The 25171-nt window shown below is 45.7% G+C and overlaps 1 protein-coding gene and 1 non-coding gene across 2 annotated transcripts in view; one reads left to right on the top strand and one right to left on the bottom strand.

The window, feature by feature from the left end:
• MACF1 (microtubule actin crosslinking factor 1) overlaps window positions 1-24869 on the bottom strand; it is a 326239-nt gene extending 301370 nt beyond the window's left edge. Inside the window, exon 1 of the mRNA XM_060395413.1 lies at window positions 24550-24869. Within this exon, the coding sequence (XP_060251396.1) occupies window positions 24550-24643 (94 nt within the window). The 5' untranslated portion in view covers window positions 24644-24869. The remainder of the gene's footprint in view (window positions 1-24549) is intronic.
• On the top strand, window positions 9005-9191 carry LOC114110953 (U2 spliceosomal RNA). The gene has a single exon (XR_003587089.1). It is a non-coding gene; the product is annotated as a U2 spliceosomal RNA (small nuclear RNA).
• Window positions 24870-25171: the final 302 nt, after the last annotated feature.

Raw genomic sequence — 25171 nt, 5'->3', positions numbered from 1 at the left:
ATTCTAAACTAAGCCTTTTCCCCAGACTCATTCTAATGAGAAAGCAAGTAGCTGCATGGTACAGGTTTATGGCAAAGAAAATGAATGGCAATTAATAACTGGTTTGTACCAGAGAAGCTGGTTTACTTGATCCGCCTCCTGGTTCCAGGAGTTTCTCTCTGCATTATGCCATCCTTCTAGTTATGTGTTTAAGAAAGTCATACCTTCATATCTAACAACATAGCAACCTCCCTTCCATCCCCTTATCAGCCCTCCTCCTACACTTACTATCTTTTCCCCAACCTGGAGTCTGAATCCCATTCATTAGAGGAGGAAGCATAACCTGTTGCGCGAGTGTTTCATCTGCTGACACTCCTCAGTAGCACACGCCCCTCGTGATAGGCAGCCAAGATGATGTCATCAGTTGAATGCTCCCAGGGTTCCGGCTGTGAGCACCTGATCTTTAACAGAGTGTGAAGTACTAAGAGAATCCAATCACACTGACATTTGGTGCATACCTGCTGAATGCAGGGCACTGAGCCAGACAAGATGACAGATGGAAGGAAGAACAAATCATAATCTGTGAGCTCCAGAAGCACAAGCTAATTGGGCAAATGCATGGGAAGCTAAATACCAAATGATAAAATACAAGTGATGACATACAGCATGGCATGGTCAACTGGCCAGTGAGTGATAGAAATTAATGCTGTGAGCGCAGAAGGCGGCTGAGTTAGCACAAGTCAGTGTGGTTTGCAAAGGAGTACTGGGAAAAGGGAGGACTCAAGCTGGGCTCTCAGGTAGGATTTCAAGAGGCGGGGACAGACCTGACAGAGAAGGGGACGGCGCTAGCAGAGGCACTAAATACCAAACGAAGCTTCAGAGTAAGCCGGACAGATGGCAACAAAAATAAATAAGAGGCAAATACAAACAAAGAGGCCGCGTTACCCAGCAGGCCACGCTGCAGACTATCAGTACAGGGACTTTTTCAAGCAGACGGGAAATTGTCCCAAATGGAAGACTGGACATGCTAGCAGAAAGGAAAAGCAACTTTTAAAAAAAGGTAAATATTTGGTAAATCCAGATGAATGTTGTCTTGGGGCTTCCCTGGCAGTTCAGGAGTTAAGACTCTGCCTTCCAATGCAAGGGGTGTGGGTTCAATCCCCGGTCAGGGAGCTACAATCCCATGTGCCCAGCACCCAAAAAACTGAAACATAAAACAGAAGCAACACTGTGACAAATTCAATAAAGACTTTAAAAACGGTCCACATAAATATGTGAACATTGTCTACACAGAGCAAAAATCATAATGGGTGTTTATTTACTTAATAAACATAACAAAAATACACTAAAACATTTGCATTAAAAATAAATGCTATGATAAAAATAAGTAATATATGTGTGCATAGAATATTAAAGCAGAGAAAAGAGAGTGGCTAATTCACTCACTCAAAAGAACTCAAAAAGTCATCAATAACAACATAAGATCGGGAATGAGTCAGGAAGGATAAGTTTTTCAAGAGAATAGATTTAGGAGGACTCTGCAGACAGAGGCAAAAATGCGAGCAAGACAAATGAACTAGAAATGATTTGGAGTGTGAGTAAACTACATGCAGAGGTGCCTGAGTACAGCAAAGGATGACAGCGGTTTAAAACAAGAATCGCAGTATGGACCCAAAATGTGGAGAGACTGTGTCTTCTACTAAGAAATTTTGGCCTTATGCTAAACTGACAATCTACAGCCTCTCTCTCCTACAAAGCCCTTCCCAATGAAAGACTGCTTTCTAGAGGGCACATAGGTAAACGTCACCTTTAGTAAATAAGTAAGTTTGCTTTTTTAATTTTGGGGGTTAGTCGCTAAGTCGCGTCCTACTCTTTTGCCACCCCAAGGACTGTAGCCCACCAGGCTCCTCTGTCCATGGGATTTCCCAGGCAAGAATACTGGAGTGGGTGCCATCTCCTTCTCCCAGGGATCCTCCCCACCCCGGGGTCAAATTTACGACTCCTGCATTGGTAGGCAGATCCTTTACCACTGAGCCACCACAGGAGCCCAGAGCAAGCCTGGCAGTAAAAGAAAATGAAATCATGTCATTGTGGCAATGCGGACTGACCTAGAGATTACCATTCTAAGCGAAGTCAGAAAGAGAAAGACAAATACCATACAATATTACTTAAATGCGGAATCTAGAATACGATACAAATAAACTTATTTACTAAACAGGAACAGACTCACAGACATAGAATACAAACTGATGGTTACCAAAGGGGAAAGCAGAGTGGGAGAGGGATAAATTAGGAGTTTGTGATTAGCAAATACCAACTGGATGTGTGCTTAGTTGCTCAGTTGTGTCCAGCTCTTTGCGACCCCATGGCCTGTAGCCCACTAGGCTCCTCTGCCCGTGGGGTTCTCCAGGCAAGAACGCTAGCGTGGCTTGCCATGCCCTCCTCCAGGGGATCTTCCCAACCCAGGGATCAAACCTGGGTTTCCCACATTGCAGGTGGACTTTTTACCATCTGAGCCACCAGGGAAGCCCAGATACAAACTACCATACATGAAACAGGTAAACAGCAAGGTCCTATCCTGTAGCACAGGGAACTATAGTCAATACCCTACAACAGACCATAATGGAAAACAATATAAAAAAGAATAGATATGTATGTATATATAAAAATAACTAAATCACTTTTTTGTATACCAGAAACTAACACAACACTATAAATCAACTATCCTTCAATTATTTAAAAAAAAAAACAAACAAACAGTAAACCTGGCAAGGAAAAAGCAGAAAGAATACAAACTAAACTTAAAAGACCATTTACCCTGACCAGTGAGACTACAGAGAGAAAGACTTGAAAACTTTTACCTTTTAATTTGTACTGCTTAAATTTGCAATAAGCATGCATAATTTTGTAATCATAATGAGAGTTAGATAAGCATAGGAAGCCTGTGTGTTTTCCTCTTCAGTTCTAGAACAGTATTCTTTGTTTTAAAGTAACTCACAATGTCCCACACCTGACTAGGGCCCCTTGGAAAGACTGAAACCGCTAAATAAGAAGTGCCAACTGAAGTCACAAGTCACACTCCCTTTCCCACTCACAAACAATAGGAACTCTTAAAAAATGCATATAAAGGTCACTTCCCTGACCCTTTCAGTCACTGTGCTTTCAGAACTAGGAGTTTTTAGAAAAAAGGAGGCTCAGGCCAAGCAGTTCTATTCAAGGAAATGAAGGGAAAGTCTAACATGGTGGTTAAGAGCAGGAGTTCTGTCACCCCAGAGTTATATCTCTAGATGTGACCCTGGGCAAGTTATCTCACTGGCTTGAATTTCATTTTCCTCCTCGGTGCTGGTGGTTTAGTCTGTATGCCGTGTCCAGCTCCTGCGACCCCGTGGACTGTAGCCTGCCAGGCTCCTCTGTCCGTGGGATTCTCCAGGCAAGAACACTGAAATGGGTTGCCATTTCCTTCTCCAGGGGATCTTCCCAACCCAGGGTCTCCTGCACTGCACGCAGATTCTTTACCAACTGAACTACAAGTGCCTACACTTTCTCCTCTGTAAAATGATGATAATAATGATATCTATTTTATGAGGTTGTTATGAGAATTAAATCGGCTAGTGTACATAAAGTGCTTAACACAGTCCCTGGCACATGGTAAAAATTCAACTAATGGGAGCTTTATTATTAATCCATTCGGTTCATTAAAAAAGACATATCCTACAATGCTATGTACCAGATCCATTTCCCCTCTCTTTCTTAAATGATGCCAAAAGCAAGGTGTAGCAAAGCAAGCAGGACGGGGGGTGACCCTGGCTTCTTCCTGTGTTCCTACCAAAAGAGTCGTACTGAAGAGAGGGAAGATGTCGGAAGGACGGTGAAAGACTCAACGTGGCTGACTTTCAAGATGGAGGAAGAGGCTGGGAGCCACAGGGAGCAGGTGGCCCAGAGAAGCTAGGGAAAAAACTTTTAAGGATGAAAATCACTGTTCTGCTCGCATGAAAACTTCCTATTGACTTTTGAGAGGTAAAGGAGGATTTCAAACCATTATCTGGCACAAAGGTGGGCAGTAACCAAAAAGCATGAGAGACTACTCAGTCAGAACCCGTTCCAGTACCTGCAGACAAACATCAACTCTGCATGATCATGCGACTCTGAAACACCCCTTCAAATTGATGTATATATATACTACCATATATAAAATAGATAACTGGTGGGAACCTTCTATAAAGCACAGGAAGCTCAGCTCAGTGCTCTGTGATGAATTAGGTGGGGTGGGGTGGAGGGAGGTCCCGGAGGGAGGAGATATATGTATGCACATTTGTAAAGTTAAAGAAAACAGTTAGTAATAAATTCTGGGAGACAAGCAGAATTTCATACATGCTCTTCTCTCCTGGTTAGAAGTAGCTAAACTGTTACAGTTTGAACTGTGTCCCCCAAAAGATGTTTAAGTCCTAACGCACAGCACCTGTGAATGTGACTTTATTCGGAAACACAGGCTTTACAAATGATCAAGTTAAGATGAGACCCTCAGGGTGAACTCTAACCCAATATAAGACTGGTTTTCTTGTAAAAAGACAGACACATACGAACGGTATAAAAGCACATAGAGACAAGCCATCTGCAAGTCGAGGAATGCCTGAGGCTACCAGAGCTGGGCAAAAGGCCTGGAAGAGATTCGCCCTTACAGGCCTCAGAAGAAGTCAATTCTGCTGACACACCCTGATTTCGGATATCTAGCTTCCAGAACTGTAAGACAATAAATTTTTGTTGTTTAACACATTATTGACTGGGGAATTTTTGCAGAAAACTAATGCCGGTGGCCAGCAATTTGTTATGTTAAGTGAATACTGAAACATCTCTGGCCAATAATGTTTGGGTAACAAAGGATGTATTAATACATCTCTGGTCAATAATGCGTTAAGCCAGTTTGTGGTACTTAGCTATGGCAGCCCCAGGAAAGCAATACACCATTTTTTTAAATTGGCATTTATCCTACTTTAATGGGGCTTCCCTGGTGGCTCAGTGGTAAAGAATCCACCTGCCAATGCAGGAGACATGGATTAGATCCCTGGGTGGGGAAGATCCCCTGGAGAAGGAAATGGCAACTCACTCCAGTATTCTTGCCTGGGAAATACCATGGACAGAGGAGCCTGGTGGGCTACGGTCCATAGGGTCACAAGAGAGTCAGACATGACTTAGTGACTAAACGAGAATAACTGCTCATAAACTATGTATTTTTTAAGCAAATTTTAATTTAAAATCAAAGGTGGATTACTAAAAAACGACAGGACCTGGCTATATATACACTTTTTTTCCCAACAATGAAAATACCACTATGGGAAAAAGACACTAGGTCCAATATAGATTCTTACTCCTTTTGAACTCAGTCTACCTGCTTCCTTAACCATCCCTGGATGTAAAGAAAGAAGGAAAGAGAACTCTGCACATTATCCACTGTGTGCCTCATGGATATTAGGTGCTAATACACATTATCTTATTCAAATTTCATAAATCCCTGCATGGTATGAACTATCACCCCATTACTAGCGAGGAAATCAATGTTTAGAAAGGTTAAGTAAGTTACCCAATATCATACAGCCAGAAAGTGGCTGAGCCAAGATTCCAACCCCTTGCTTTTAACTAAACCAACCTGCCTGAGCAAGTACTTTTGAACCAGTTAACAATCTTTTATTAATTTCAAGCACTGTGTGTTGAGTGAATTAAAAAAGAGACTTTATAAATCCTATCTAATTCGCCCATTTTTACATAAGGAAATTGGCCCAAAGAAGTAAATTGACTTGATCAGAGTCACAAATAAGTTAGTATCAGAATTAGGTACCCAACCCAAGTCTCCTGATTTCCATTATATCCCATTCATTTGAGGACAACAGTAATACATGAAAACAGAGCACAGATGCTAGAAACTGACTACCTGAGTTCAAATCTTGGCTCTGCAATTTACCAGCCGTGTGATTCGGGCAAGCCACTTGACCTCTCTGGTTTCCTTACCTGAAAATGGAGATCCTGTCTTACATCGTTACTCTAAGGGCTGAATGAATAAAGACACACATAAATTTTTGTGCCTGGAATATTAATAAGTGTTATATTTGTTAGCTGCTCCTGCTCCAACTATTATTAAATAATAATGCTAAGTAAAACATCAAAGAGGATACACATACTGACTGTAGTTTTATTAAACTGCAGACAAATGCACTCATTGAGAGATAGAGAGGGAAACAAGAAATAGGCGCTTTGTTCCTGAAAATTTGCCTAATTCAGTTATTAGCAATAACATTTATTTTTTACTCTGTACCAGGCTCAGTATTTGATAGGTTACAGACATTACTAAATTTCATTAAATCTAAGACACCATCAACCGCAGAAAGAATCAGTATTTCATTTACTCTCCCCAGCAGCCCAAGAAGTAGACAGTCCCCTTATTCTGCAGATAAGATGCTGAGACACAGAGAGATTAAAGAATTCATCCAAGATCACACAGCTATTCAATGGCCAAACCAGGTCTCAATCCCAGATCTATCAGACTCCAAAATCCCTTACACTGAACCGCTTTGTTTATTACCAACTTGGTGCTGTTCAAATTTTGCATGGAATCACCTGGGAATCTCACTAAAATAAAAACTGATTTAGCAGGTCTGGGGTGGAGCCTAACACTGTGGATTTCTAACTAGCTCCCAGGTGCTATGGATGCTGCTAGTCCTGGATCACCAAGTCTCTAACTATTCTGCTTTCACAACAATTCTTCCTCCTCCTCCTGGGTCTCCATTCCCAGCTCAGCAATCAGCTAATGAAAAGGACTTTAACTCCCAAAAGACAGAAGAACCTCCTAATTAAGTCTTTGTTTCTCTGCTACCTTCCCTGCTCCTTCCTCTCCCCTCCTGGGCCCCACTCTCTTTTCTAAGGCAGGCCACACAAAGCTATGGAGAGGAAGCTAATAGAGAGTTCAAAATGAATAGCTGGGGAATCTAAGGGGATTTCTAACAAAAACAATGTTAACCTTATGCTTGGATGATCTGGGGTGACAAGGTACCACCTCAAAGTCCACATGTGACTCTGAAAGGTGAAACCTCCTGGAGTAAACTGGAAACTAAGGATTATTTACTCCCATCATTTCTCCAAAGACAATGGGTGTGACCTCTCCCCACCCCCACTCTCAGTTTAGGTCTCTGAGCAACACAGGTAATTATGGTCTGCCTACTTACTACAGAAACAGCTAGCTTCAATCAGGCTCAGCCCTCTCTCCTGCTCTACCTGTCCTACATTTTAGGTATTGTCTTTGTTTGTGCTCTTAGTGCTTATGAACACTACCAAACACATTCAGAAGTGCTGCACTGGTCTGAGCCTTTATATAGTGGTCCTGGGTCTGAAATTCAGTTCTGTGTGATGTAACTGAATGGCGGGCTAGCATTACCCAGAGCATGGGATTGTTTTTTTGACTCAAGAGCTCCACAGACCCCTCTCTGTCACCACGATCCCTCCCTCTATTCCATGGGATTGGCTTATGGTAAACAATTCTAAATACTCATTGGAAGGACTGATGCTAAAGTTGAAACTCCAGTACTTTGGCCACCTGATGTGAAGAACTGACTCACTTGAAAAGACCCTGATGCCGGGAAAGATTGAAAGCAGGAGGAGAAGGAGACGACAAAGATGAGATGGTTGGATGGCATCACCGTCTGGATGGACATGAGTTTGAGCAAGCTCCAGGAGTTGGTTGATGGACAGGGAGACCTGGCGTGCTGCAGTCCAAGGGATTGCAAAGAGTTGGACGTGACTGAGCAACTGAACTGAACTAAACTGAAACAATCCTGAATGTTCAATGGAAAGACTGATGCTGAAGCTCCAGTACTTTGGCCACTTAATGCACAGAGCCAGTTCACTGGAAAAGACTCTGATGCTATGAAAGATTGAGGGCAAAAGGAGAAGGAGGTGGCAGAGAATGAGATGGTATTTACATAGCATCACCAATTCAATGGACATGAATCTGAGCAAACTCTGGGAGATGGCGAAGGACTGGGGAACCTGGTGTGCTGCAGTCCATGGGGTTGCAAAGAGTCCGACACAGCATAACGACTGAACAACAACAATACTGCAACTCTGTTTGAGCAGTTCAAATCAGACCATTTTCAAGAGCAGTCTGACTTGAACATCTTAAGTTGTTTTAAAGCAACTCAGACTACAAAATCAAAATTTAAGGTAAGAGGGCCCCCTGCCCACTGGAGTTCAACAGGCCTGAGTACAAAAACCTAGTTCAGTTGCTTACCAGCATGTGAGCCTCAGGGAACTTACTTAGGTCCCTTAAGCTTTGGCCTCCTCATCTGTAATATCCACCAAGATCACTGGACTGTCACAGGATGCTACTTGTGACGATTAAATGAGATAAAGCACCTAGCATTCAGGGTTTAATATGTATTAGTTTCCTTTCCCCACCCCTCCTCACAGGGATACACAATCAAGCCGATAATGTGCCTCTGTTCACACATAAAAGAACTGTGTTTAGGCATGGTTTCGTTAAAAAAAAAAAAAAGAAAGAAAAATCACCACTCGCCTGGTGAGATCTGGCGCTAGCACTAGTTACATGACCTTGGGCAAGTTACTAACGCTTTTCCATTCCTCATTTCATTTCCTTCCAAGGAGCAAGAGTGAGCTCAACTGTTCATTTCCAGTTCATTGATTTGACAAATATTTATTGAGTACCTTACTCAATGGTAAAGAACCCGCCCTGCCAATGCAATGCAGGCTCGATCCCTGGGTCAGGAAGATCCCCTGGAGAAGGAAAATGGCAACCTACTCCAGTAATCTGGCCTGGAGAATCCCATGGACAGAGGAGCCTGGCGGGGGTCCAAGGGGTTGCAAAGAATTGGACACAACTTACCAACTAAAGAACAGCATACACCAGACACTCTTCCAGGTACTAGGAATACAAGAGTTAATAAACAAAAACATGCAGGAACTTCCACTCTGCTTTTAGACAAATATGCAAACAAGAGGAAGCAGCTAATAACACCAACAAATATTTTCTGCCTTTATTAGCTCCCTTAAAATTGCCCACACTTACCAGTTTAATATCTGGTACGCCCTCTATCCGAGGACAATATATTAAATGGATTTTTGGAGCAGGGAGTTGGGATACGAGATTGTGCCATTCACTCCTAGCTCTGGCCTGATATTGCAGTACCTCCAGGAAGGGGGAAAAGGTGGTACAGAAAAGTAGACTTTAGCTGGTCTACATGGAGAACTAGAACTGCTGCCTTTGGTCTTCCTGTTTCCGTTTTTCACTACAGCTTGTGTGTATCTGCACAGGCACCCTTTGAGAAACACGGAGGGATGGTTTTTCAGAGCATTTTTTTTTCACCACCCAACATAGAGACAAAACAAAAAACAACTGTCCACACTATCTTCTCTTACTAACATACCACACGATGTGAACAGTTTTACAGTTTTGGAAAGTTGTTTTTTTTTTTTTTTTTTTTTCAGGTAGGAATTTGAAGTAAGAGCAAAGTCGGAGTAAAGAGCAATCACAGCAGTACTGGTAAGCGATAAGGTTCTGAACTCATATATTAGCAGTGGCGCTGGAGGAGATGAGAGGTGGAGAGAGTTACAGGAGGCAGAATCCATGGGACTTGCTGAAAGCCTGGTCGCCTGGGCAGGATGCAGGAGAGGGAGGAGACCTGCATGAAGCCAGATTCCTGGCTTGTACACCTGGATGGGTGAGGAAGACATTCAGCTGAGCTGGGGACCCAGGAAGTGAAGTAGGTCTGGGAGCAGGGAGAGGGACAATGATGCCCGTTTGGACATATCAAGTTTGAGATGTCTGTGGGACAATCATATGGAAAAACCCATTGCAGGTGCTCTAAGTTGTTGGAAGAACAAAGAAATATAACCACCACGAACATTTGCAAACTGGTTCAGTTTTTTCAAGTATTGGTATATCACATGCATCTCGTTTGACACAACCTACTCGATGGATGTGAGTCTGAGTGAACTCCAGGAGTTGGTGATGGACAGGGAGGCCTGGCGTGCTGCAATTCATGGGGTCGCAAAGAGTCGGACACAACGGAGTGACTGAACTGAACTGAACACCTTGAACAAGATCATAATTAGGTTGGGAAGGTCAAACAAATACATACAAAAAGTTAACTAACAACAACAACAACAAAAAAAAACATAAGAAATGCTACAAGGCAGTTTTGGTTTATGATGAGTTGCAAGAAAAACACTTGTTATACTTAAACCACTAATCAAATCCCCACTCAACTTTCTAATCTCTGGAGCTTTTATTTCTTTAACTTTCCATATTATCACAAGCCTATCTGCTGAAGGCATTACACATCTTTACAAGCCCGAAAGTGAGATGTGATCAAGAGGAGGAGGCGAGGCGGGAGAGGAAAGAAGACAGAGAGGGTGGCTCTGCTTTTAGACAAAGGCAGAGGGAAGCAGCCAACAGCAACAACAGAGACGGCAGGCTGCCTCTCCCCCAGGGCAGTGCCCCCATGCCCATCCACACTTACTAACAGACCGCCTGTGTCCACAACTACAGCGGCTACTGCCTCTTATCCTTTCTCAATGGCATGTTCATACCAGGGCCTCCACTGCCTCACCCCAGGAGCCGCCCACAGGATGATGCGAGCGAGGAGGCCTGCCCGATGGGAATCAAATGCTCCCTCTAAAGCTTTCCCTCCCACAGGCAGGTGGAGGGAAATTCCAGCTCCTCACAGACACCCATTCTTCCTAATAAAGGCAGCACTACATGAATAGTGTTGTGATACTAATTAAAAATAACAACAATAAAAACAATGAATCAGTCCTCTGGGAGAGGTGAGGATCTCAAAGCACCCCGCCTGAACTAGTCTGGTCCGTTCTCCTTTTGGGAAACTAACCAACAGAGGCTGGGATGGGTCCTACATTCCGATGCCCAGAGGTGCCCAAGCCCAGCCCAGCCCAGTTTCTTTCCAACCCAACAGCAACCCCATGGCTCATTTCTGGTTTCTGTGTGGACACTGAGTGTCTGCAGAAGGTCTGGGATGAATTGCCTCATGTTACCATTGTACAGGGAACCCAAGTGTTCTGGATGGTCTCCTGCCTACCACTCCAGCCACAGGTCACAGAGAGCAGGGGGCCCAGTTAGGATCCTGACCTGGCTGTATGGAGAGGGAACATGGAAATAAGGTTCTGCACAACTGGAAAGGGCACTGAAACTGCCTGACACCAAAGGGCCACAGACAGCAGCTCCCTGTCACTCTGCTTGGAACAGAAAATAAGCTTGACTCTGTCAAACCCCTTTCCTTCTGGACTAGGTCCCTTTTTAGGAGAATTTCTACTGGGAAAATGATACCTAAAAAAGGAGTAACCATCTATTATGTGTTCAACTGCTTATACGTTCTTTATTGTCTGTCATTTGTAACATCCACTGTATACTTTCATTCCCGGGGGGCAGATGGAGGGTTTACCAACTCCACTTATTCAGTGGTAGATACTGCACTACATTCAAAGAGGCCCCTAACAGAGGCATTTTTTGGCTGATGGTGATGACAAGGCTAGCAGAGGGCGATCATACACGTAAAGCAGCATCCCCTGGAGTGCACCCACTGCGTTTTGTGAAAGGAGAGGCAAGGAACTAATAAGCGCGCATACACACACCTCCTGCAGGACTCAGAAACTGGATCAGCCAAACCAGGGACTGAAATGAGATCAAAGACTCTCCAAATTAGTGGAGACACACCTTCCATTCCCAGGGATGACTCACATCAAGTTCACCCAATATAGAGTCCAAATTTACACAACAAAGAACAGAAAACAAGTCACACTGTGGAGAACCTACCAGTTAACAACTAAATCAGAGAATACCACAGGGGGAAGACCTAAGTCAATTCTGAAGGGGACCTAACACACCAGGAAATACCCTCTACACTAAAGGCAAAAAAACCCAAGCAAGCAGAGGACAAAGGGAAGGGTAACTAATACTCTTTGTAGATACAAAGGTCAGATAAACTCTGAAGGACACTATCATGATTTGAAAAATTGTGATTATATTGACCTTCCCTGATGATTGTATATTAACCTTCCCTGGTGGCTCAGATGTATGGCGTCTGCCTGCAATGCAGGAGATGCAGGTTTGATCCCTATGTTGGGAAGATCCCCTGGAGAAGGAAATGGCAAACCCACTCCAGTATTCTTGCCCGGAAAATCCTATGGACAGAAGAGCCTGGCAGGCTACAGTCCATGTGGTCACAAAGAGTCAGACATGACTGAGGGCGACTTCACTTTGATTATATTGAATCTGCTAAGGTAAGGCAGGGGAGGTTCTGAGTCATGAGAACAAATCCATCACATCCGCTGCCTGCCTGCCAAAATCAACAAAAAGGAGGCTACGTCCTCCACAATAGCCACTCTGTTTAGTCCTGCAAAGGACCCGGACTTCACAAGCCTGGTCCAAACAGAATAGGAAATACTAACCCTGCAGTCTTCATGGAAAGCACCAATGTTCCTGAGCTCAACTGCCCTGGGGAGAGTAAGCGAGGCTAGCTCGTGAGGACTCCCACAACAGACAGTGAGACGAGTATTAAAGACCACAGGGGAGAAAAGCCTCTCTCCTTGTCAAGAGTCAAGATGCTCCTAACTGCAAAAGTCAGATTAAGTCAACAAATAGAGAAAAATCAATTTCTGCCCTGTACTTTACTAAATGATACAGAAGAATATACAAGTTACATAAGGTTCCGAAAGAGTTTAAAATTTTTCTAGGGGCACAAAATAAAAGTCAGAAAATAACATAAACAATCGATAACCAAGCAGATGTTACATTTTCTTAGAAAGACCCCTGATTCTGTGCATACGTGCTTAGTCGCTCAGCTGTCCCCAAGCCTTTGCAACCCCATAGACTGTAGTCTGCCAGGCTCCTCTGTACATGGGATTCTCCAGGCAAGAATATTGGAGTGGGTCGCCGTGCCCTCCTACAGGGGATTTTTCCTACACAGGGACAGCACCCAGGTCTCCTGCACTGCAAGCAGATTCTTTACCATCTGAGCCACCAGGGAAGCCCAAGAATACTGGAGTGGGTAACCTATCCCTTCTCCAGGGGATCTTCCTAAACTAGGAATCGAAACAGGGTCTCCTGCATTGCAAGCGGATTCTTTACCAGCTGAGCTTCCAAGGAAGCCCCCTACCCTACCCCACCCCACCCCCGTTCTGTAAGGACCCTTCATTCTTCCATCAAACCTACACTGGAAAACTTGGATCCCGGATCAATCCACCTGTCTGCTCTCTCAGTGTCTAGACTCAGGTTGGTGAGTGCTTCTGGGGTTAGAGGGAGAGAATGAACACACCTGGGCAAGCATGCACACACACATACAGATGCACAACCCCTACTCTCAGCAGATAACTTCACCCCCTACTTCCAGAGAGAACAGAACCCATCAGGAGAAATTCCCTGGCCTCTAATCAACCAGCTCGACCACCTGCGTTCTTGGCTTCCTCCCTCTATCTTTCTCATCAGACACATTCCTCCTTTGACTCTGGATCTCACACTTTGATCAATTATTCTCTCCCTCCCTTGAATTTTATTCTTTCCTCTGCTGATTCTTTTCAAACAGCACTTAAACTTAATTCTGTGTTAATGTTTAATTCTGTGTTACAATTAACAAGCAAAATGCTCTCCACCCCTACATCCCTCTCTAACTAGTCTGGGCCTTCCTCCTCTCTACTTCATCCAAGTCTAGGTTTCAAAACCTACTTCTCATTCACTCGCCAACCCACTGCTTTCTGGACTATACCGTCCATACTGCCATTGAACATGCTCCAGGAAAAGGTGACCTTTCTAACAGAGGAGAAAGGTCTTGCCTGACCTCTAAATAATCTGACACGGTGTGACACAGCCTCCTTCTTGAACTCAGGTCTCCCCTCTTCGTCCTACGTCTCTGGGCACTCGCTTTCGGTGGACGATTTCCTTCACGGGATCCTCTTCCTCTGGTCCCCAAGCCACCCTCTCCTTGGGAGTTCCCCAGGGTTTTTGTCTCTCAGTGTATACACACTCGCTCAGCAACCTCCTGGTCCGTCCACTCCTATCTAGAGCCCTCCTGAGCTCCATATCCTATAGGCGCCCTCCGGCAGGGCACCTCTGCCGGTGCCCCTCAGAAACCCCAACTTCAACACAACCAAAGCGGAACTCAGTACCATCCCCTGCGCCAGCACTGCCACCAGTCCCCACAAATAGCCTTCCTCCTCCTAGACTCCCGATTTTAGTGAATGACACCACCCACCCATGCAGAAACCTGCAAGTCATCCTAGGTTCTCCCCTCTCACACCACATCCAGTTAGTCAGCAAAACCAATGGATTTTACCCCTTAACATTTCTTGATTTGTCCACTCCACATTGCTATGTCCACACCTTAGTTTAAACTCTAATCACTCGTAAACTACTCTAACAGCCGCCCAACTGGTCTGTCATTAGCCTTGCCCCTCTCCAGTCCTCTGTCACAGCTCTGCTAGAGCAGGGGTATTTCTAAAGTGTAAATCCAATCCCAGTCTTCCTTGCCTAAGATCCTTCAATGGCTCCCCAAAGCCTGTAGGGTGAGGTCTGAACTCTCTGCAGTATGATAAGAGTATCAGTCAACATTCCAGCCTGCCCACTTTTGCCACCTCATCTCATTTCTCCTCCCCTCACATCCTCCACTTCCCCCTTACTAAGATCCCGTGTTTCCTCTCCTAAGGCTCTCCATCCCTCCTCCTGTTCATGCTGCCCAGAATGCCCTTCACCTGAACTTTCTGCCCAGAGTTCTGAATTCTCCAGGTGGCAAGTCAGCCACTTCCTCTTGGATGCCTTCCCTGGCCCCTGCCTACGCTGGCTGTCGTGGGTACTCCTTTTCACTACGATGGCACTAGACTCCCATGTTCACCAGCACTCCCTGCAATGGAAGGTCATTGTCAGTCCACCAAAACGTCTTCCCTGTTAAACTGTAAGGTCAAAGAGACGCAAGGACATTATGTTTGTTCCTTCAACACTTTGCCTACTGCCTAGTTTGGAGCAGATATTCATTAAATGATTACTGGAACTTCCCTGGTGGCCCAGAGGTTAAGACTCCGAGCTTCCACTGCAGGGCGTGGGTTCAGTCCCTAGTTGGGGAACTAAGATCCCACTGCCACACGATGTGGTCAATAAATAAACACTAGTTAAATGAATGAATGGATCCTCCAAACAACCCCCGACACTCTGGGAGATTAGCACTTTAAGATATACTGGAAGATTTTAGAAGGGATTTAAGAGGATTTCTTATGCAATTCTCAGCAGGTGTTCCTGGAAGCACACATTGAAGGCTGTCAGAGGATGGGAAGAGTAAGTGTCTGGGGCACTCAGCATTGCTAATTTAAGTGAGACGTAATGACCAAGAAACCCAATCTTGAGCCCTACGTTCAAACACACAGCCCTATCTAACAAGTTCAGCTGGAGTAAAATCTTTAGAAGAAGATTTTTAAACAAGAAAAAAGATTTTGCTTTGGAATAGCCCTGGAATGAGTGATAGTTAATTCATTTCAAGACAAAATCTTCTAGAAGAGTTAACAATGTTGGTACAGTATCTAAACTTAGGTCCCTGTGCATCTAAGTCACTTCAGTCATGTCGGATTCTTTGCGACCCTATGGACTATAGCCTGCCATGGTGATTCTCCAGGTAAAAATACAGGAGTGGGTTGCCATGCCCTTCTCCAGGGGATCTTCCCAAATTAGGGATGAAACCCACATCTCTTTTGTCAATGCCACCTGGGAAGCCCTGCCCAGAATGTCTCTCAAACAGGCCCCTCCCTCTTTAATATCCCTTAATCTAACCTCTTGACTCAGTTGCAACAGTGACATGCAAGAGAGTCAATCTCCACTCTCATTCATCATTTACAGTCACTACACTAATCCTGCCATTGCATAAAACTCAGGCTCCCCATATGAACATTCAGGACCTTCTTTCCCTCGACCCCTAATCTCAATGTTACTTTTCAACTCTAAGTGCCCCCATCTTCCAGTTAACACACTCCCCAATAGAGTATCTGTTTATAGCTGCTAGTAGAACGCAGTGTACAAAAGTGAGCTTATTCACTGTTGAAGACCCACTGAAAAACATGGGCCCCCCCCCAAAAAAAAAAAATCCCTTCCTATATATCTCAATCCAACATGCTCCTGCAGGTTGAAACCATTTGAACTTCACAGACACTTTAAGCAAGCTTGTTCTTTTACTCACACAAAGGAATTGTTTACCTTTCTGAATAAAAATGATGAGAGAAATGTGAAATGGTAAGAGGCAACCCAACAGTACATCTGGCAAAGCCCTTGCCCAAGAGAAAGATGCTGACTGACCAATTAATTAACTTGTCCTAGGCTACAGCCCAAATCAACCTGATAACTGGCACATCCTGATGACTGACACATAGTCCTACAGAAGGAAGCAGTCCTGGAAGTGAAAGAAAAACAAGTGTTTGGGCCCCACGAAAGCAGACTCACAATCTGACACAAAATTTACGGAGCCAGAGGCAAGCTAAGGGTATCAGATCCCAGGCTGCTAAAAGGGGCCTATTCTTGCGAGCTGTGTTCTCTTCAGCTAGAGCACATCTATCTGCAGGTAGGCCTGCCTTTACACATTCTCCACACATACACAGAAGGCATATAAGCACATATGACTTTTACAATATGAAAAGAAAATTATCTTAAAATATGACTTGAAAGTGCTGCCAAGATTGCCCTTTCTCTTCAGAGAAATTCTCTGCCAAAGGACCACATGCAAAACAAGTATGAAAAGTCCTTACTCTGTAAGAATATAAAATCTCATTAGGGAAACAATTCAAACAGACATGAGGCAATGCAAGAATAACACAAAACAGTATATAGTTGTAAGACTAATTACGAGGTAGACATTCCAGGAGATCAGTGACGGGAGAGATCAATTTCTGATAGAGGAATGGGAGAAAGCCACATGGAGGGCACAGGCCTTGTGCTCAGCGCTAATAAGGAGAGATAAGATGTGAAGAATCAAAGCGAAAGGGAGTGGGCATCCCAGGAAGAGAGAACAGGAAGGTACAGGGGCAGGTATGAGGACCTGAGGGAATGATTACTGAGACCTGCCCAAATGAAGCAGAGAGCAATCACAGTGGCGAGACTTCATTGTGCACAACAAGTCAAATTATGGAAGGCCAAAAAACTGGAGACAAAGACTCAGAAATTTAGTGTAATTTATTCCAGGAACTGAGAAGGTCTGGAAGAAAAAGATAGTATTTTACTAGAAGTAACAAAAAAGTCAGAATAAACATTCTTAGACCCTGCAAACACACAAAGCCAATGGGTCTGAAAGAGTTCCTCCAGGCCTGGAAATCAGTAAATGCCCCTGACAGAAGCGAGAGAACAGAGGCTTACACTCCAGCCAAAACCATGAGGAGCAAAGACAGGAAGGAGCTTTAGCACTCCACACACCTAGTCGCAACATGGCTCAACATATAATTGTCAGAAGCTGAAAGTGCCAACCTTATTTAGTAAAAGGAATGCCTGGGTGTTTTCAGGATCATTGAGAAAACACTACCAACTCATTGTGCAACCCATAATTGTTCACTTGTGACTTTGATCCTCTTCCCAGATGTGCACTCTGAAGTATTCTCTATACGATGATCTTAAAAACCTGAAATTGGCACTGAAAAGTACCAGGACAATAAGGCCTCAGCTGATGTATTTCCCTGGCATGGATGATGTCACTTGCCAAGCAAGTCCAAGACAGTAAGCAAGCAAGCAAGCAGCAGCTCTCATAAGCACTGTTAGCACATGCACACATTTACGATTTCAACAGCATGAATGTGGCCAAACCTTGTGATTTCCCAGCAGACGGACTTGACTCACTTTCTGAATTAACAGTGTCCATGACCAGAAGCAGCAATTACTCTATTGTTCTGTCTAGAAGCTATCCACTCCAATTCATGGGCTGTGTTCTAAAAAGGAACTTAAAAACCAAGTGTACATTTAACTAAGAGATTGCTTCACAGTGTCACTTAGATAAACAATACCAAATCCTAAGCTTGTATTTTCCAACCACTGTGTTAACAAAATTTTATCACTTCACACTACGTTGTTTCAGTGATTTATATACCATGAAACCTCTCCCATAATGAGAGAAAAATAAATCCTTCACGGCTCAGAGATCTGGAAATGCAGGCCACATAAAGTGTGTGACAGTAGTTCAGGGGCTAAAAACTGATAACAATAAATGATATTAACAATGACAGTTAATCACTCTCAGAGACATACTGTACATAGAGGCAAAACTAGTCTGTGATGTTACAAGTTAGGATAGTGGGGGCAGAGGATGACTGGAAGAGAGTACACAGAGGTTGTGGATGCTGATAATTTTCTTTTTGTTGATGTGAATGATGGTATATATGATTTATGTTTGTGAAAATATTTTTCTGTATGTATCAGTTCAGTTCAGTTGCTCAGTCGTGTCTGACTCTTTGCGACCCCATGAATCGCAGCACGCCAGGCCTCCCTGTCCATCACCAACTCCCAGAGTTCACTCAGACTCATCCAGCCATCCCATCCTCGGTCATCCCCTTCTCCTCCTGCCCCCAATCCCTCCCAGCATCAGAGTCTTTTCCAATGAGTCAACTCTTCTCATGAGGTGGCCAAAGTACTGGAGTTTCGGCTTTAGCATCATCCCTTCCAAAGAAATCCCAAGGCTGATCTCCTTCAGAGTGGACTGGTTGGATCTCCTTGCAGTCCAAGGGACTCTCAAGAGTCTTCTCCAACACCACAGTTCAAAAGCATCAATTCTTCGGCACTCAGCCTTCTTCACAGTCCAACTCTCACATCCATACATGACCACAGGAAAAACCATAGCCTTGACTAGACGGACCTTAGTCGGCAAAGTAATGTCCCTGCTTTTGAATATGCTATCTAGGTTGGTCATAATTTTTCTTCCAAGGAGTAAGTGTCTTTTAATATCATGGCTGCAGTCACCATCTACAGTGATTGTGGAGCCCCCCAAAATAAAGTCTGACACTGTTTCCACTGTTTCCCCATCTATTTCCCATGAAGTGATGGGACCGGATGCCATGATCTTCGTTTTCTGAATGTTGAGCTTTAAGCCAACTGTTTTGCTCTCCTCTTTCACTTTCATCAAGAGGCTTTTTAGCTCCTCTACACTGTCTGCCATAAGGGTGGTGTCATCTGCATATCTGAGGTTATTGATATTTCTCCTGGCAATCTTGATTCCAGCTTGTGTTTCTTCCAGTCCAGCGTTTCTCATGATGTACTCCGCATAGAAGTTAAATAAGCAGGGTGACAATATACAGCCTTGATGTATCCTTTTCCTATTTGGAACCAGTCTGTTGTTCCATGCCCAGTTCTAACTGTTGCTTCCTGACCTGCATACAGATTTCTCAAGAGGCAGGTTAGGTGGTCTGGTATTCCCATCTCTTTCAGAATTGTCCACAGTTTCTTGTGATCCACACAGTCAAAGGCTTTGGCATAGTCAATAAAGCAGAAATAGATGTTTTTCTGGAACTCTCTTGCTTTTCCATGATCCAGCGGATGTTGGCAATTTGATCTCTGGTTCCTCTGCCTTTTCTAAAACCAGCTTGAACATCAGGAAGTTCATGGTTCATGTATTGCTGAAGCCTGTATGTATACTTTGACAAAAATCTAACTAAAAAAAAAAACAATGATAGTAACGACTATTTTCAGTTAACTCACTTCAACCAAGTCACTGCTCTGATTTTAAAATTTCCTTCTGCATGGAAAAAGGAAGGAATGGAAGAATTTCCTTCCTTTCCACGCAGCATGGAACTTTCATCTAGAAGCCTGGATCCTCTCACTGAAGTTGCTCAAACCCTCTTAGTTGTGTCTGACTCTTCGCAATCCCACTGACTGCACTCTGCCAGATTCCTCTGTTCATGGAATTCTCCAGGCAAGAAAACTGGAGTGGGTAGCCAGTTCCCTTCTCCAGGGGATCTTCTTGACCCAGGGATCAAACCTGGGTCTCCTGCATTGCAGGCAGATTCTCTCTACCATATGAGCCATCAGGATCCTCTGACTAGTGGACAATAATTTAACTCTGTATTACTAAATTTGCCCACAGGTATAATACTTTCCTTACAGGATATTATGGAGATCAAATAAGGTAATGAATATGAGGCCACTCTGTAAAATACAAAGTACTATATATATGAAGGTTTTACTGAACCTTAATGGCCTAATATGTGTTGATAGCTCATTTATATTCTTATGAATCCCAAGGAGTTAGTATTGTCATCCCCATTTTAACAGATGAGAAATGCAAAGCTCAGAGGTTAAGCAACTTTTCCATGGTCACACAGTGTAGGTAAATGGCAAAACCAGGACTGGAGAAGGCGATGGCACCCCACTCCAGTACTCTTGCCTGGAAAATCCCATGGATGGAGGAGCCTGGTGGGCTGCAGTCCACGGGGTCGCTAAGAGTCGGACACGACTGAGCAACTTCACTTTCACATTTCACTTTCATGCATTGGAGAAGGAAATGGCAACCCACTCCAGGGTTCTTGCCGGGAGAATCCCAGGGATGGGGGAGCCTGGTGGGCTGCCGTCTATGGGGTCACACAGAGTTGGACACGACTGAAGCGACTTAGCAGTAGCAGCAGTAGCAGGGCTGAAGAAATACAAAGCCTTGCTCAATTTGTTAAATAGTATGCCGACCCTTCACTCCTCTCTGTGCACTAAGTTCTGTAAGTTCTTTTCTGTGGTATGATTTTTTAAAAAAAGCAGTCTTAACTAGCTTCATATACCCCTGGCACCTGCTGAGAACTCTGAAGCTTTTAAATACCAAATAGTCCATGTTACCAATATTGAAACGTAAACGTTCTTTTTTATTTCTAGTCCAGCCTAGCATGTAAAGGCCCTTCGGTCTTTGGGGCTTTGTGAAAACATAGTATAATTCCTCCTTACATATTACCTTTTTTGTTTAACCACTCACCTCAAATCCAGAGTGTGTCTGTTTCTAAGTGAAAGTGAAAAGTGAAGCTGCTCAGTCATGTCTGACTCTTGCGACCCCATGGACTGTAGCCTACCAGGCTTCTTCATCCATGGGGCTTTCCAGGCAAGAATACTGGAACGGGTTGCCATTTCCTTCTCCAGGAGATCTTCCCGACCCAGGGATTGAACCTGGGTCTCCCACATTATAGCCAGACACTTTACCATCTGAGCCACCAGGGAAGTAAACGTCCTCTCTAAAAGCTAAAATTCCGTCCATACGTGACCAAGGATAGAGTGTGTCTCTATACTAGGAAAAGAATTAGCTTCTGGTTCTCCTACCTCTCTGACTGTTCCTTCTTAGCTCCCATTGGTGTTCATAAGGACCTCAGTGTACATGTGACCAGTCCATATCATCATCTGGATGAAACATTTCTCTCTTGTTTTGATATTTACCAAGCAACCATCTGATTATGAGCGTCACAAGCACTTTGGTATAAGGAAAAGTGTGCTCCAGGCAGCAGTAAGAATTTCCAATCACTGGACAGGTATGTCCTCTATTATGAAGCAATAAAATTGGCCTACAAACGGTTGCTTTTTTTTTTTTTTTTAACTTTCAATGACTAACTCCCCCAATGCCCATGGAATGAAGCCACAAAAGAATCTTTATATGCTGGACTCTGAGTTCTTTACAGTATCACCTGCTGCCACAAAACTCTAGCCCTTCAGTCACACTCAACTACTCCCATTCCTCAAACCTCTCCATTCAGTTCATACCTTCACGCCTTTGCACGTGTTATTTCCTCTGCCTTCTCCCCTACCTACACTCCTCCATCAGACTAAACCCCATTTATCCTAAAGGCTCACTCAAATGTCACCAGTTTTCTCAGACCTCCCAGAGAACCCCAAGTGGAGACACTCATCTCTCCTCTGCTTCTGCAGCACTTCACCCACACATCGGTTCCAGCACTGCTCACAGGATCACAACGATCTGCTTGCATGTATGTTTCCCTTGCTAGATATGAATGACCAAGGGCAGGAACCAGATCTCATTCAAAATTCTGGCATCTCCATGGCTAACACTATGTTACCTTTAAAAGATATTTAATAATTGTTCGTTGGAGGATCAGAAGAATGAAGAATCTATCCTGATTCCGTCAGGTTGCTGCTCACTGTAAAATGGTAGGATCCAAAGTTTAGGTACTAAACTAAACTTAGTACCTCCTGTTTGCTGGCCAGTCAAGGTCTGCAAGAGCCTTTCGGATATTCAGGAGATGAGAGTGTTTATCTCCAGGCTGCATCCAATCCTGCCAAAACCATGCTCACTACCAACACACAGGCAAATGGTTGCCAGGCACAATTCTGAAAAACCCATGCTTGACAACCAACCCTAATACAGCCGCAACACATACTGCCCTACTCCCCTCAGGCTGCAAATGCATCGCTTCCCTTCTCATCTTTGCCCCTTCTGGGACAGTGTATATAACTGAAAACTTTAGCTCTCCTGAGTACGAAAATCCTGTTTCATTTGTAGAGTGAGGAGACTACAAATTAATAGAAGCAGAGAGATCCAAGTCATTTAAGGGTCAAACAATGAGTGTCTAGGATCCCCATCATCATCAACATCTCTTTCCCCAACTCTCTCCAAAAGAATGTTTGGCTTTAACCTCACAAACTACCTCCCCTGCTCACTCTACTGATTCCAGCTTAGGCAAACAGTTCTCTATAAGGTAATAAGGGGATTTCTAAGTCTGGAAAATGCAGGAATTCCACACAGCAAAGTAACAAAGGTTCGGATGCTAATCCACCCTGACTTCCCAGTGAGAATGGTGCAGAGAAGGGAGAGAAATTCTTTGGCACTTAAGCATAAAGCAGACTGCACAACAGTCTCATATAGCTCAAGTTAATTGACTCTGGCCCACCATTTTTGACTCATTCTTCCCCTCAAAAAAGAGATCTGTGTCTGGGAAGGATCAAATTCCTATACACCTGATCAAAGTCCTTCAGAGGAAGGCCAAACTGAGTGAAACAGCTAAAAGGACTGGACACAGGAGCCTCTCCTGGAACAAACCCTACTTCCCCCTTCTTTCCTAGCTTCACCTGCCAGCAATCGCACTTCCTTTCAGCTGGAGGCCACCAGCAAGATGATCCACTGAAGTACTGGGATTTCTTCACTTATTTTTGTTTTAATTCTGCTGGTTTTTAAAGCTACAGCAGCCAGAGACAGGCCCAGAGGGGCACAAGAGTTGCCCAAAATCCTGCAAAAGAAACTTAATGAAACCATCCACTTAGCAGCACTTTTTTTTTAATGAAGTTCAGCAGCACAATCTAATCCCTTTGTGCACTGAAATGAACCACATTTCTTAAAAGAAAGACCACAAGGGGGTTGACAGAAAACTTGCTGCAGGCAGGAAAACCTGGACAGCTTACAGGAGCTGATGCAGAAGGGAACAAGTAGAACTCCTAAACAGGTCCATTTCAGCATTTTACCTCTCTCTCTCTCTGCTGCATTCCCAAGCAGAGCTCTAATGGCACGGCGGGGGGATGGAGCGTTTTACAGCTTCTTCATTAGTTTCCCTTCACTGAGTGGCTGCCATAAACAAGTATGCTGGACTCGGTCAAAAGGGCTGAAGTTTCCTCTCCTTCAGATGAAAAGAAACTAAAGGCCCAGTCACAAGGGCCCCAGCTGAATAAAACAGGAGAAAGTGCTGTCCATGTAGTTTCTGGGGAAATCTCCATGTCTGTGGCAAGCACAACCGCCACACAAAGCAAAATCCCAAAACTAGATGTTAAAAATCAAAGCATGGGCCTACCGAGGCCACGAATCCCTGCTTCCACTTAAAGGGCACCTCCAGCAGTTAGGCAAACGCGGTCCACCAGCCTCCGGGCCTGTCAAAACTTTCTCTGCAGACACCCAGGCTTTGGACAAGGCATTAACTTGCAGAACTGCTTAGCAAGAGAGCTTCCAGGGGTTGGAAATCCGAGCTCCCAAGACAAATTTTTAGGGGGTCGGGAGGACCAAGACCAGTAGACCCCTGCCTCGATCAGGCTGGAAGCCCAGGGGCTGGGGGTGGGAGGCGACCTCGTCACCAAACCTGCACGCTCACCGACCCCGCCCGACGCTCACCCACTGCCCCCCACCCCGACCCCCAAGGAACCAAGGTGATTCACAACCTCCGCTGCCACGCGACTGATCGGAGGCCGAAGGAGACAAAAGGGGGCGAGGGACCCCGGCGGGCACGCGGAGGTCCGAGCCTCTCCAGGAACGGGTGGCTTCTCCCGCCCCGGCTCCTCCTCCTCCTCCTCCCCGCACTCCCCGCCGCGTTTGGTCTCCGAAGCGGCGCCTGGCCTCGCCTCCTTCTAGCAGAGGCCAGATAACAGGGCTCATAATGTAACTAGTGCTGTGAAGCCGCCGTCCCAGGTGGGAGAGGGCTCGGAGGCTCGTCTCAACTCTAGAAACGAGCCGGCTTCGGCCCACGGCCGCTCCGGCCCGGCCCCGGCGCGGGTGGGCGCCACCCCGCCCGCCGCCCCACCTGCCGCGGGCCCCGGCTCCAGCCCGTCCCCGGCCCGGGCCGCCCGCCCGCCCGCCGCCGCCGCACCTTTGTAGCGCTCCAGCACATCCTCGTACGCCTGCACGAACTCCTTCTCCTGGTTGCGGTTGGCCGGCTGCTGACCCGGCACGTAGCCGGCCATGGCCGCCCGCGCCGCGCTCTCCCGGGGCCCCGGCGGGCGCCGCTTCCAGGCCGGCGCGCTGAGGCGGCAGCCCCAGCCTCGACCCCTTTGTGCGGCCCGAGGGCGGCGGTGGTGGCGGTGCCCCCGGCTCTCGGTTCTCCGCTCCGCGCCCGCCTCGTCCGGCCTGCCGCTCGCGCTCGGCTCCTCAGCCCGCTCGCGCCCCGCCGCCGGTCCCGCTGGCGTTTCCGCCTCCCCACCCCTCGGCTCCGCTCCTCCCTCAGCCCGCCCCGCCGGCGGCGGCGGCTCCTCCCGTCAGGAGCGCCAGGCCCGGCCCGCTCCCCGCCCCTCTCCCCGCCGCCTCCTCGGGCCCCGAGCGGCCGCCCCCGCGACCCCCTCCACCCCCACCCCCACCCCCGGGGTCTGTGGGCCCCCCGCGCGGCCGGGACGCGGCCGGGGCCGGGGTGGGGGGCGCGAGGCCGGCCCCCGCGGGGGCGTTCCGCCCGAGCCCCGCCGGGTGGGAGGCTCCCGGCGCGTCGGGATGAAAGGCCC

Source organism: Ovis aries, chromosome 1 (assembly GCF_016772045.2).
Source record: "Ovis aries strain OAR_USU_Benz2616 breed Rambouillet chromosome 1, ARS-UI_Ramb_v3.0, whole genome shotgun sequence".
Classification (NCBI taxonomy): domain Eukaryota; kingdom Metazoa; phylum Chordata; class Mammalia; order Artiodactyla; family Bovidae; genus Ovis; species Ovis aries.
The sequence above is the reverse complement of the archived record's forward strand: the minus strand, read 5'-3'. Positions and strand labels throughout refer to the sequence as shown.